This window comes from Artemia sp. Qi Xiang Cuo, unplaced genomic scaffold (assembly GCF_049724085.1).
Source record: "Artemia sp. Qi Xiang Cuo unplaced genomic scaffold, ASM4972408v1 HiC_scaffold_2954, whole genome shotgun sequence".
NCBI classification, from domain to species: domain Eukaryota; kingdom Metazoa; phylum Arthropoda; class Branchiopoda; order Anostraca; family Artemiidae; genus Artemia; species Artemia sp. Qi Xiang Cuo.
In genome coordinates, this window is record NW_028300808.1 from 1,694,465 (window position 1) to 1,709,516 (window position 15,052).

The window sequence follows — 15,052 nt, forward strand, 5'->3', positions numbered from 1 at the left end:
CACGACAAAACGAAAACTGACTTCAATGATGCTATCCCGGATTATTGATTTGTAGTGAGGAGGATTGGCATCAGGAAAAAGTTAAGTAAGCGAGAATAGTTCAATGATCATTCTCAACGTATCAAACTTCAACACCTACTAAAAATTTACAATTATGAAGGAGGATAAAGCAAAAAAAGACAGTCATTGATCTTTAACCCCCCGTGTATAATAATAAAAATATTTAGTTAACAATGGAATTTAAATATATAAGAGACACAAAGGCCGATGGTCCAGTGCCCAACGAGAAGCCGGGTAGGGTTATTAGCCTTGGCTCCCCCTTTTTGTTGAATCTTGCAAAAAATTTGAGATTTAAAACAAGAATATATAGTAACTGGTAGCAAAAACAAAAAATGGAAATTTCTTGTTATTATTAACTTTGCCGATCATGATAATAAGTTGAAATTCACTTAATACAAGAATGTTTTTAACGAAAATGATAAAACTGTGTGCAAATATGCAGCTTTATGCACAAAATTAACAGAGGTTTACGGCACTGGGTTTCAATGTTTATGTATATATGGTTTTGTGTATCCTCTATGTTTCATGTTTGCATAGGTGTTTTTTGTTTTTCTCTTTTTTTAATATCCAGCATTTTTATTGGGGGGCAAGAGGGCTTCATATCCGGATAGTCAAGGGGCATAAGCTGAGTAATATTTTTTTCCAACTGGATCAGAGGGGGGGGTGCAACTGCCCCTTACCCTTGCCGCCCCCCAAAACACGACGCGCCTGCTACTTAGCAATATAGCAAATTTACTGATGTTGAATTATACCAAAATATTCGTAAATTTAGTTTAAAGTAGCCTAGTGCTCAACACTCTATGCACTGCCTCCGTTATAAAGGAAAGCATGGCTAAGTCGTATCAAACAGTTCGTGGTAACGAACTGTAGGTACCGAAGCGACCCAGCTCAGTAGTAGGCTAACCGAAACTCTACAATACTTAATTTTGATACCAATCGACACATCAAAAGAATCAGATTTTAATGCTGATTTGAAATATATATATGTTTCATCAAGTTCAGTCTTATCCATAAAAAGTTACCCGCCTGATAAAATTTGCCTGAGTTTCGTGGTAACGAACTTTAAGCAAGAAGCAACCCGGCTAAATAGTAACCGAAACTCTAAAAACCGAAATTTTGATACCAACAGATACATCAAAAGAATCATATTTTAATGCTTATTTGAAATATATAAAGTTTCATCAAGTTCAGTCTTATACATCAAAATTACCCGCCTGAGAAAATTGGCCTGATTCTCGAAAAACGGAGGAAACACCCTCTAACAGCTATAAAACCTTAATGAAAATCACACCGTGAGATTCCGCATATCAGAGAACCCTACTGTAGTGGTATCAAGCTACTATCTGCAAAAATATGGAATTTTGTATTTTTTGCCGGAAGAAAGATCACGGATGCGTGTTTATTTGTTTTTTTTGTTGGTTTATTTTGTTGTTTTTTTTTTCCCAGGGGTGATCATGTCGAGCCAGTGGCCCTAGAATATCGTAGAAGGGCTCATTCGAACCTGAATTAAAAGTCCTAGTGCCCTTTTTAAGCGACCAAAAAAATGGAGGGCAACTAGGCCCCCTCCCATGGTCTTTTTTTCCCATAGTCACCTGATCAAAATTTTGAGATAGCCATTTTGTTCAGCATGGTCGAAAATATAATAAATATGTCTTTTAGGATGACTTAATTACCCAAAGTCCCCGGGGGGGCTAAAAATTATGAGCTTTGCCCAATGTTTACATATAGTATTGTTTATTGGGAAGTATACATACGTTTTCAGGGGAGATTTTATCTGGTAGTGGGGGGGGGGGTCGTAGCCTTATGTGGGGGGACCTTTCCATGGAGGAAGTTTTTATAGGGGAAGGGACTTTGCTATGAAGGGGGTGCCAGATTTCCCAGCATTATTTAAAAAAACGATCAGAAATTAGAAAAAAAACAAGTTTTTCAACTGAAAGTAAGCAGCAACATCAAAACTTAAAACGAACAGAAAATATTACGTATATTATTGGGTTCACCCCCTAGTCAATACCTCGCTCTTTAAGCCAAAGATTTTTTAGAACTTTCATAAGAGCTATTTATTCTAATTAACGGCCTTTGTGATTAAGGGGTCATTTTTAAAGAATTGGAACAAAACTCGAACTTTAGCGTAAAGAGTGAGGTATTGACTAGGGAGCGAACCCCCTAATTTACGTATTAAAAATATATGAAAATAGAAGTTCGTTATGTAAGTTAATTCGTAAGTTACGTATATTTATTACTAACAAAAACATTAGTAAATAAAATTAAAGAACTTTCGAGAAAGCCATTTAACCGAATAAAAGTAAAATTATTATGCAAATTTTGTTTTAACTATTTATGTACGGTGAGCCAAAATCAAAACCTGCATTAATTCAAAAACGTTCAAAAATTAAATAAAAACAACAAGTTTTTTTTAACTGAAAGTAAGAAGCAACTTTAAAACTTAAAACGAACAGAAATTATTCTGTATATGAAAGGGGCTGTCCCCTCCTCTGTTTGAAAAGTGATTTTTCTCGTTACTGTTAATCTTCTGAGAGGAGACTGTTAATCTTCTGAATAGGGTTATCAGCTATTTTGATTCAAATAATGAAGGTTTCGTTTTGACCCGAGGCAAAATTTGTTAGCTATCAGGCTATTTTTTAAAATTTCCATAAATCTGTCTTCGCAATAAATTTTTACCATTAGTATTCGGCAAAATAATTTCTGAATCAGCTTCAAGTGACAATTCTTCCTTTTTTGACATATTTTCTTCAAAACATTTTCTTAAATTTTTGATTACTATGAGCTGCCGTTTGTTCTTTGGTAGGTTACAGTGGATACCGCAACCATGATTGACTTTACCTTTTTTGCCTAATTTTTGTAATTTTTTGGGAGATTTTTTTAAAATATAAGATGCTAATGAGGAATTTTACGAAGATAATGATCAAAACACATCCTAAGTAAGTATCTCGAGTATACGACTAAAATTTGTGTTAGGAGAATTACAATACTAATGCCAAAATACAGAAACAAATTTAAATAAGACTCTCTCAAAAACTAAAAAAAAAACTAATACAAAAACATAAAACTTTTATGAGGAAATGAAGCTAAGGCTCTTTCCCAGTTTTTATAATTTTTTATGTGGTCTTTGAGTTTTGAATTTAAATGAGTAAGAAGTAAATGAGAAGGAAAACAATAAATCGACGTGTCATAATTGTTTGAAATATTAAGATACTACTTGCATTATTCCGTATATTATTAAAAAAACTTCACTGATTTTAACGGCTTGCCTCATTACGTTACACAAACAAAAAATTGTAGTGTTTTTCAGCAATCTTAGCTTTTACTATGGAAATTATAATATTTTATATTTTAAACTTTTATAATAGAAAAATAAAATATTTCTGCACAGTATATTTGTTATGTGATGTTGCAACTTCTTCATTGCTCTTTTATCAGTGCATAGTATAGCAACGGCCCGATTACACAACTTATTTACAGCCCCTAATAAAGCTCTTTGGAAATATAATATAAATATAATTAGAACATAAAAATGGAGGAGATAAAAAAATTTTTGTCTTTGGAAAACATTCAAAATATGGCTTTTTTATATTTCCGGTTATAGACAGGTGCCTTATAACTGGTAACCAAAATGTCATACTATTGTTATAATTATTAGGTTAGCTAGCATGATCTCGCTTTGCGTTATAAAATAGGCTGTCAAGGGTATCAGTCCAAAAATGGTGTATGTTTCTTCATGTTATTTCTACTTATTCCATATTAATTTTCTTTTTTTCGGCATTTCAAACCTTTTTTTTTACTTTTTTATATTACAGTATAATTAAATTCTATACTACTATCAGAATGATATCTCACTTTCTCCATCTAACTTCTTATTTACTGTTATATATGATCATATAATTATATTTATTTTATTATCTGAAGGGTTTCTTTTTTAGTATCACAACCTTTTTTGCCGTTACTCCGTGGTAACAAAGATTTTAGTAGAAATAGATGCTCTAGGTCCAAAAATTCAGCCTAGACAAGATCAGCATCTCTGCAAATTAGTATCAGTAATTAGTATCAAATTAGTATCATCTCTGCAAATTAGTATTAATTAGTCTTAAATTTCATCACAATTACCAAGAATTGCAAACTGTTTGACCTTTTCCGAAAACGTTTTCTCCATTGTTCAAGCATCAAAACTATGTTTTAATATTTCAAAGTTTTGCTATATATAACTTTTAATATTGTAAAAAATAAAAAAAAATTAATATTTTAACTATTTAAAAGCTTTAATTTTTTTTAGGGCTCATTGTTGCCCTAAAAAGCAGAGAACATCAATTTTCGTACAGCGTACTGTACAGCATACAATAAAAGAGATTGATGTGAGAAAAGAACTTTTGTTAAGACAAAAAAAAGAAGTAAAATCATTTTGGCACAGAGAAGCAACTTTTAAGTCTCATTATACCTAATTCCGGACAGAATTTGAATTTCGTGTCGGCAGCTGGATTTTATGTCACCAGATGAAAAACATGTCTGTATGTTAGTAATATTTAGTTCATCGCTGCTTCGGATCACTGTTGAAAATGCACCTCTTTCGCTGAAAACATATTATTCCCCTTGTGAATTTGTAATCCTTGTCAACTGATTTCTTGTAGTAACCAAAACTCTAGATAACGGACTTCTGAAATCAATATATATGTCACAATGAGACAAGACCAGTTACTTGATCATACGCTTAGGTTTTCTCCAATGAATCTGGGAAATTTGTTGAGCTGGGGGAATGAAACTCTTAGGAATGGGTCTAAATTCTCCATTTGGTCACACCTAAACTATCTTGACCAGACATGCATCAACAGAATCAAATTCTAAACTGGAATTCAAATTTATAAAATTTATTAATTTTAAATTGAATCGTCAAAAGGCTATTTTTGATTGAATTGTCACATTTATTTGTCACCCACTGGGATTTTAGAAATGATGGAGGTAATTGATGAAATGATTGGTTAAATAATCTTACTGCAACATATCAAATTGTTCATAATAATGAGCTGTAAGTAAAGATTGACTCGTGGCAATACTAAACGAAACTCTAAAAAAAGGAATTTTGAGTACAATATACACATCAAAAGAATCATTTTTGTATAGTGATTCCAAATATGAAAAATTCTTTAAGTTTAAAGTTATCCCCAAAAGGCTACTAATCTAAGGACATTTTTCTATTTTTTGAAAAAGGGGAAAACTTCTTGATGAAAATTCCACCATCAAATTCAGCATAGTAAGTCCTATCTAGAAAAAGAAAATTATGAAATTTTTTGTGTTAATTAGTTTTTATTTTTCTTCCCCAGGGATGATCATATGGACTCAATGGTCCTAGAGCATCAGGAGAAGGCTCATTAGAAAGGATATTTAAAGTTCTTGTGCCCTTTTACAGAAGCAAAAAAATTGTCGCGGTGCAAAACAATAATTTTGGACAAGAGCCAAAAAGCTATCGAGTCAAAATTCTGAGATAGCCGATCGACTTAAAATTATCGAAAATAAAAATATATTTTGAGCTTCTCAGTTTCAGAGGCGTTAATGCCACCCGGTGGCGCACCCGGTGGTTGGAAATTAATATTTGATTTCGCTAATCTCTACCATCTTCATTCCCGAGAATATAATTGGACTAATCCTGTAACATAGTTGCTAGAAGGGATAGCTCTCCCTTACTGTGGAATTTTTTTTTCCTTTGTAACATAAAAGACTGTATTCACATGCTCATTCCAAGAAAAGATAGAAAGGTGGGAAAGGGATATCATGAGTGTCGCCCGGGAATTTCCCAGTGGGAGGGGGCACAAGGGCTACCAGGAGCTTTGCATTCAGCAAGACTTAAATGGAGTTATTTCTCATTTTCATATTTATATACATTCTTTTGTCTTCTTTTTCTCCAAAGGGAACTGCTCTCATCCCCCCAGCTTCACTGCCAGAGTTACTGGCGTACATCTTTGTGCAGAAATATACTGTGCAGAATTTTTTTTATTCTTTAAAAAAATAGAGTTGTGAGAAAGAGTCTAACTTTAGCGTAAAGGGCGAGGCGTTGAGGAGGGGTCAGCCCCTTTCAAATAAAGAATAATATCTGTTCGTTTTAAATTTTAATGTCGCTCCTTACTTTCAGTTAAAAAAAAACTAGTTTGTCTATTTAATTAATGCAGGTTTTGATTTTGGCTCACCGTACATGAATAATTAAAAAAAATGTGCATATTAATTTTTCTTTTATTTGGTCAAATGGCTTTCTCGAAAGTTGTTTTATTTTATTTACGAACGTTTTATTAGTAATAAATATACGTAACTTACGAATTAACTTACGTAATGAACTTCTATATTTATAAATTTTTAATACGTGTATTAGGGGGTTTACCCCCTAGTCAATAACTCGCTCTTTACGCTGAAGTTCGAATTTTGTTCCAATTCTTTAAAAATGACCACTTAATCACAAAAGCCGTTAATTAGAATAAATAGCTGTTATGAAAGTACTAAAAAATCTTTGGCCTGAAGAGCGAGGCATTGACTAGGGGGCGAACCCAATCATATAAGTAATAATTTCTGTTTGTTTTAAGTTTTGATGTTCCTCCCTACTTTCAGATAAAAAAACTTGTTTTTTCTATTTAATTTTTGTTAATTTTTGAATTAATGCAGGTTTTGCTTTTGGCTCACCGTACATGAATAATTAAAAAAAATGTGCATATTAATTTTTCTCTTATTTGGTTAAATGGCTTTCTCGAAAGTTGTTTTATTTTATTTACGAACGTTTTATTAGTAATAAATATACGTAACTTACGAATTAACTTACGTAATGAACTTCTATATTTATATATTTTTAATACGTGTATTAGGGGGTTTACCCCTATTCAATACCTCGCTCTTTACGCTGAAGTTCGAATTTTGTTCCAATTCTTTAAAAATGACCCCTTAATCACAAAGGCCGTTAATTAGAATAAATAGCTGTTATGAAAGTACTAAAAAATCTTTGGCTTAAAGAGCGAGGCATTGACTATGGGGCGAACCCAATCATATAAGTAATAATTTCTTTTTGTTTTCAGTTTTGATGTTGCTCCTTACTTAAAGTTGAAAAATGAACTTCTATATTTATATATTTTTAATACGTGTATTAGGGTGTTTACCCCCTAGTCAATAACTCGCTCTTTACGCTGAAGTTCAAATTTTGTTCCAATTCTTTAAAAATGACCACTTAATCACAAAAGCCGTTAATTAGAATAAATAGCTGTTATGAAAGTACTAAAAAATCTTTGGCCTAAAGAGCGAGGCATTGACTAGGGGGCGAACCCAATCATATAAGTAATAAATTGTGTTTGTTTTAAGTTTTGATGTTGCTCCTTACTTTCAGTTTAAAAACCTTGTTTTTTCTATTTAATTTTTTTAAATTTATGAATTAATGCAGGTTTTGATTTTGGCTCACCGTCCATGAACAATTAAAAAAAATGTGCATATTAATTTTTCTTTTATTTGGTTAAATGGCTTTCTCGAAAGTTGTTTTATTTAATTTACGAACGTTTTATTAGTAATAAATATATATAACTTACGAATTAACTTACGTAATGATCTTCTATATTTATATATTTTTAATACGTGTATTAGGGGGCTTACCCCCTAGTCAATACCTCGCTCTTTACGCGGAAGTTCGAATTATGTTCCAATTCTTTAAAAATGACCACTTAATCACAAAAGCCGTTAATTAGAATAAATAGCTGTTATGAAAGTACTAAAAAATCTTTGGCCTAAAGAGCGAGGCATTGACTATGGGGCGAACCCAATCATATAAGTAATAATTTCTTTTTGTTTTAAGTTTTGATGTTGCTCCTTACTTAAAGTTAAAAAATCTTGTTTTTTTTATTTAATTTTTTTAAATTTTTTAATTAATGCAGGTTTTGATTTTGGCTCACCGTACATGAATAATCAAAAAAAATGTGCATATTAATTTTTCTTTTATTTGGTTAAATGGCTTTCTCGAAAGTTGTTTTATTTTATTTACGAACGTTTTATTAGTAATAAATATACGTAACTTACGAATTAACTTACGCAATGAACTTCTATATTTATATATTTTTAATACGTGTATTAGGGGGTTTACCCCCTAGTCAATACCTCGCTGTTTACGCTGAAGTTCGAATTTTGTTCCAATTCTTTAAAAATGACCACTTAATCACAAAAGTCGTTAATTAGAATAAATAGCTGTTATGAAAGTACTAAATAATCTTTGGCCTAAAGAGCGAGGCATTGACTAGGGGGCGAACCCAATCATATAAGTAATAATTTCTGTTTGTTTTAAGTTTTGATGTTGCTCCTTACTTTCAGTTAAAAAACCTTGTTTTTTCTATTTAATTTTTTTAATTTTTGAATTAATGCAGGTTTTGATTTTGGCTCACCTTACATGAATAATTAAAAAAAATGTGCATATTAATTTTTCTATTATTTGGTTAAATGGCTTTCTCGAAAGTTGTTTTGTTTTATTTACGAACGTTTTATTAGTAATAAATATACGTAACTTACGAATTAACTTACGTAATGAACTTCTATATTTATATATTTTTAATACGTGTATTAGGGGTTTACCCCTAGTCAATAACTCGCTCTTTACGCTGAAGTTCGAATTTTGTTCCAATTCTTTAAAAATGACCACTTAATCACAAAAGCCGTTAATTAGAATAAATAGCTGTTATGAAAGTACTAAAAAATCTTTGGCCTAAAGAGCGAGGCATTGACTAGGGGGCGAACCCAATCATATAAGTAATAATTTCTGTTTGTTTTAAGTTTTGATGTTGCTCCTTACTTTCAGTTAAAAAACCTTGTTTTTTCTATTTAATTTTTTTAAATTTTTGAATTAATGCAGGTTTTGATTTTGGCTCACCGTACATGAATAATTAAAAAAAATGTGCATATTAATTTTTCTCTTATTTGGTTAAATGGCTTTCTCGAAAGTTGTTTTATTTTATTTACGAACGTTTTATTAGTAATAAATATACGTAACTTACGAATTAACTTACGTAACGAACTTCTATATTTATATATTTTTAATAGGTATATTAGGGGGTTTACCCCCTAGTCAATACCTCGCGCTTTACGCTAAAGTTCGAATTTTGTTCCAATTCTTTAAAAATTACCCCTTAATTACAAAGGCCGTTAATTAAAATAAATAGCTCTTATGAAACTACTAAGAAATCTTTGGCCTGAAGAGCGAAGTATTGAATAGGGGGCGGACCCAATCATATACGTAATAATTTCTGTTTGTTTTAAGTTTTGATGTTGCTCCTTACTTAAAGTTAAAAAATCTTGTTTTTTTTATTTAATTTTTTTAAATTTTTGAATTAATGCAGGTTTTGATTTTGGCTCACCGTACATGAATAATTAAAAAAAATGTGCATATTAATTTTTCTCTTATTTGGTTAAATGGCTTTCTCGAAAGTTGTTTTATTTTATTTACGAACGTTTTATTAGTAATAAATATACGTAACTTACGAATTAACTTACGCAATGAACTTCTATATTTATATATTTTTAATACGTGTATTAGGGGGTTTACCCCCTAGTCAATACCTCGCTGTTTACGCTGAAGTTCGAATTTTGTTCCAATTCTTTAAAAATTACCACTTAATTACAAAAGTCGTTAATTAGAATAAATAGCTGTTATGAAAGTACTAAATAATCTTTGGCCTAAAGAGCGAGGCATTGACTAGGGGGCGAACCCAATCATATAAGTAATAATTTCTGTTTGTTTTAAGTTTTGATATTGCTCCTTACTTTCAGTTAAAAAACCTTGTTTTTTCTATTTAATTTTTTTAAATTTTTGAATTAATGCAGGTTTTGATTTTGGCTCACCTTACATGAATAATTAAAAAAAATGTGCATATTAATTTTTCTATTATTTGGTTAAATGGCTTTCTCGAAAGTTGTTTTGTTTTATTTACGAACGTTTTATTAGTAATAAATATACGTAACTTACGAATTAACTTACGTAATGAACTTCTATATTTATAAATTTTTAATACGTGTATTAGGGGGTTTACCCCCTAGTCAATAACTCGCTCTTTACGCTGAAGTTCGAATTTTTTTCCAATTCTTTAAAAATGACCTCTTAATCACAAAGGCCGTTAATTAGAATAAATAGCTCTTATGAAAGTACTAAAAAATCTTTGGCCTGAAGAGCGAGGCATTGACTAGGGGGCGAACCCAATCATATAAGTAATAAGTTCTGTTTGTTTTAATTTTTGATGTCGCTCCTTACTTTCAGTTGAAAAACCTTGTTTTTTCTATTTAATTTTTTTAAATTTTTGAATTAATGCAGGTTTTGATTTTGGCTCACCGTACATGAATAATTAAAAAAAATGTGCATATTAATTTTTCTCTTATTTGGTTAAATGGCTTTCTCGAAAGTTGTTTTATTTTATTTACGAACGTTTTATTAGTAATAAATATACGTAACTTACGAATTAACTTACGTAATGAACTTCTATATTTATATATTTTTAATACGTGTATTAGGGGGTTTACCCCCTATTCAATACCTCGCTCTTTACGCTGAAGTTCGAATTTTTTTCCAATTCTTTAAAAATGACCTCTTAATCACAAAGGCCGTTAATTAGAATAAATAGCTGTTATTACAGTACTAAAAAATCTTTGGCCTGAAGAGCGAGGCATTGACTATGGGGCGAACCCAATCATATAATTAATAATTTCTTTTTGTTTTAAGTTTTGATGTTGCTCATTACTTAAAGTTAAAAAATGAACTTCTATATTTATATATTTTTAATACGTGTATTAGGGGGTTTACCCCCTAGTCAATACCTCGCTCTTTACGCTGAAGTTCGAATTTTTTTCCAATTCTTTAAAAATGACCTCTTAATCACAAAGGCCGTTAATTAGAATAAATAGCTGTTATGAAAGTACTAAAAAATCTTTGGCCTGAAGAGCGAGGCATTGACTAGGGGGCGAACCCAATCATATAAGTAATAAATTGTGTTTGTTTTAAGTTTTGATGTTGCTCCTTACTTTCAGTTTAAAAACCTTGTTTTTTCTATTTAATTTTTTTAAATTTATGAATTAATGCAGGTTTTGATTTTGGCTCACCGTCCATGAACAATTAAAAAAAATGTGCATATTAATTTTTCTTTTATTTGGTTAAATGGCTTTCTCGAAAGTTGTTTTATTTAATTTACGAACGTTTTATTAGTAATAAATATATATAACTTACGAATTAACTTACGTAATGATCTTCTATATTTATATATTTTTAATACGTGTATTAGGGGGCTTACCCCCTAGTCAATACCTCGCTCTTTACGCGGAAGTTCGAATTATGTTCCAATTCTTTAAAAATGACCACTTAATCACAAAAGCCGTTAATTAGAATAAATAGCTGTTATGAAAGTACTAAAAAATCTTTGGCCTAAAGAGCGAGGCATTGACTAGAGGGTGAACCCAATCATATAAGTAATAAATTCTGTTTATTTTAAGTTTTGATGTTGCTCCTTACTTTCAGTTAAAAAACCTTGTTTTTTCTATTTAATTTTTTTAAATTTTTGAAATAATGCAGGTTTTGATTTTGGCTCACCGTACATAAATAATTAAAAAAATGTGCATATTAATTTTTCTTTTATTTGGTTAAATGGCTTTCTCGAAAGTTGTTTTATTTTATTTACGAACGTTTTATTAGTAATAAATATACGTAACTTACGAATTAACTTACGTAATGAACTTCTATATTTATAAATTTTTAATACGGGTATTAGGGGGTTTACCCCCTAGTTAATACCTAGCTCTTTACGCTAAAATTCGTATTTTTTACCAATTCTTTAAAAATGACATCTTAATCACAAAGGCCGTTAATTAGAATAAATAGCTGTTATGAATGTACTAAATAATCTTTGGCCTGAAGAGCGAGGTATTGACTATGGGGCGAACCCAATCATATAAGTAATAATTTCTGTTTGTTTTAAATTTTGATGTTCCTCCCTGCTTTCAGATAAAAAAACTTGTTTTTTCTATTTAATTTTTTTAAATTTTTGAATTAATGCAGGTTTTGATTTTGGCTCACCGTACATGAATAATTAAAAAAAATGTGCATATTAATTTTTCTCTTATTTGGTTAAATGGCTTTCTCGAAAGTTGTTTTATTTTATTTACGAACGTTTTATTAGTAATAAATATACGTAACTTACGAATTAACTTACGTAATGAACTTCTATATTTATATATTTTTAATACTTGTATTAGGGGGTTTACCCCCTAGTCAATACCTCGCTCTTTACACTGAAGTTCGAATTTTGTTCCAATTCTTTAAAAATGATCATTTAATCACAAAAGCCGTTAATTAGAATAAATAGCTGTTATGAAAGTACTAAAAAATCTTTGGCCTAAAGAGCGAGGCATTGACTAGGGGGCGAACCCAATCATATAAGTAATAAATTGTGTTTGTTTTAAGTTTTGATGTTGCTCCTTACTTTCAGTTAAAAAACCTTGTTTTTTCTATTTAATTTTTTAAAATTTTTGAATTAATGCAGGTTTTGATTTTGGCTCACCGTACATGAATAATTAATAAAAATGTGCATATTAATTTTTATTTTATTTGGTTAAATGGCTTTCTCAAAAGTTGTTTTATTTTATTTACGAACGTTTTATTAGTAATAAATAAACGTAACTTACGAATTAGCTTACGTAATGAACTTCTATATTTATATATTTTTAATACGTGTATTAGCGTGTTTACCCCCTAGTCAATACCTCGCTCTTTACGCTGAAGTTCAAATTTTGTTCCAATTCTTTAAAAATGACCTCTTAATCACAAAGGCCGTTAATTAGAATAAATAGCTGTTATGAATGTACTAAAAAATCTTTGGCCTGAAGTGCGAGGTATTGACTAGGGGGCGAACCCAATCATATAAGTAATAATTTCTGTTTGTTTTAAGTTTTGATGTTCCTCCCTACTTTCAGATAAAAAAACTTGTTTTTTCTATTTATTTTTTTTAAATTTTTGAATTAATGCAGGTTTTGATTTTGGCTGACCGTACATGAATAATTAAAAAAAATGTACATATTAATTTTTCTTTTATTTGGTTAAATGGCTTTCTCGAAAGTTGTTTTATTTTATTTACGAACGTTTTATTAGTAATAAATATACGTCACTTACGAATTAACTTACGTAATGAACTTCTATATTTATATATTTTTAATACGTGTATTAGGGGGTTTACCCCCTAGTCAATACCTCGCTCTTTACGCTGAAGTTCGAATTTTGTTCCAATTCTTTAAAAATGACCACTTAATAACAAAATCCGTTAATTAGAATAAATAGATGTTATGAAAGTACTAAAAAATCTTTTGCCTAAAGAGCGAGGCATTGACTAGGGGGCGAACCCAATCATATAAGTAATAATTTCTGTTTGTTTTAAGTTTTGATGTTGCTCCTTACTTTCAGTTAAAAAACCTTGTTTTTTCTATTTAATTTTTTTAAATTTTTGAATTAATGCAGGTTTTGATTTTGGCTCACCGTACATGAATTAAACAGAAATAATAAGTTCTGTTTGTTTTAAGTTTTGATGTCGCTTCTTACTTTCAGTTGAAAAACTTTTTTTTATTATTATTTAATTTCTGATCGATTTTTAAATAATGCTGGGAAATACGGCGCCCCCTTCATAGCAATATCCCTTCCCCCATGAAACTTACTCTATGGAAAGTTCCTCCCACATAACCCCTGACCCAGCCCCCACTACCAGAATAAATCCCCCCTGAAAACGTCTGTATACTTTCCAATAACCAATACTATATGTAAACATTGGGTAAAGTTCATAACTTTCAGCCCTTTCCCCAGGAACTTTGGAGGATTAAGTCATCCTAAAAGCCATAGTTATTATTTTTTCGACCGTGCTGAACAAAAATGGCTATCTCAAAATTTTGATCGGGTGACTTTGGAAAAAAATGAGCGTGGGAGGGGCCTAGTTGCCCTCATTTTTTTTTGGTAGGGCTCTACAGTAGGGTTTTCTGATACGCATAATCGGATGGAGGGATTTTCATTAAGATTCTTTAGCTTTTAGGGGGTGTTTCCCCCTTTTTTTGAAAATCAGGCAAATTTTCTCAGGCGCGTAACTTTTGATGGGCAGGACTAAACCTGATCAAACTTATATATTTGAAATCAGCATTAAAATCTAATTCTTTTTATGTATATATTGCTATCAATATTTCCGTTTTTTAGAATTTCGTTTACTATTGAGCCGGGTCGCTCCTTACTTACAGTTCGTTACCACAAACTGTTTGATCAGATAGCTTTCAGGATTGATCTAGATTAATCCCCGTAACCTGAACGAGGAAACAACGTGTACGGGTAAGTTAGTAAACTAATAATCGGGTTTCGCAAAAGCATGGGGATTTCCCAGTCTTTGGGGCTTCTACAGTAACATTCCCATGTATGGTAATAAATAGACAGTAGTGAAAAAATTCTTACTTGCCAAAACACGTTCTTAAATTCCATTGGACTTGAGGACTTAGACATATTCTAAGTCCTTATTCTGTCTTCACATCTAAGAAATAAATGAGAAACTATGCAACGCGGCAGGGCGTTATAATTGTATTTCAATTTTCACTGATATCAACGGCAAGCCTAATAACTTTTTGTAAATAAATATTATAATCATATTTGTACAATTGCAAGATTTATTGTAGATATCGAAATATTTAATGTTTGTAACTTTTTATGGTAGAAAATAAAATTTTCTGTTAAAAAGATTGTGTTATCGTAAATTTATTGCACTTATTTTACTGCATGCTGTCAATAGATAGATAGATAGATAGATAGATATTTATTGCAACAAAAAGCCTTTTCGGGCCATGGCAAAATAACAAAACAAAAATAAATACACAAAAAAAAACAAAAAAAAGCAAACATTAAATTACTCACAATTCATCAAAAAAGTTTCTCTATGTGCCATACCCACTCTTACAAATTTACCCAACCTTCTAAAAT

At 30.8% G+C, this 15,052-nt stretch overlaps 1 protein-coding gene across 1 annotated transcript in view; it reads right to left on the reverse strand.

The window, feature by feature from the left end:
- Nucleotides 1-14,654, reverse strand: part of LOC148938365 (facilitated trehalose transporter Tret1-like) — a 36,505-nt gene extending 21,851 nt beyond the window's left edge. Inside the window, exon 1 of the mRNA XM_089107844.1 lies at nucleotides 14,534-14,654. Coding sequence (XP_088963970.1) covers nucleotides 14,534-14,581 — 48 coding nt within the window. The 5' untranslated portion in view covers nucleotides 14,582-14,654. The remainder of the gene's footprint in view (nucleotides 1-14,533) is intronic.
- Between the last annotated feature and the right edge of the window lie 398 nt (nucleotides 14,655-15,052).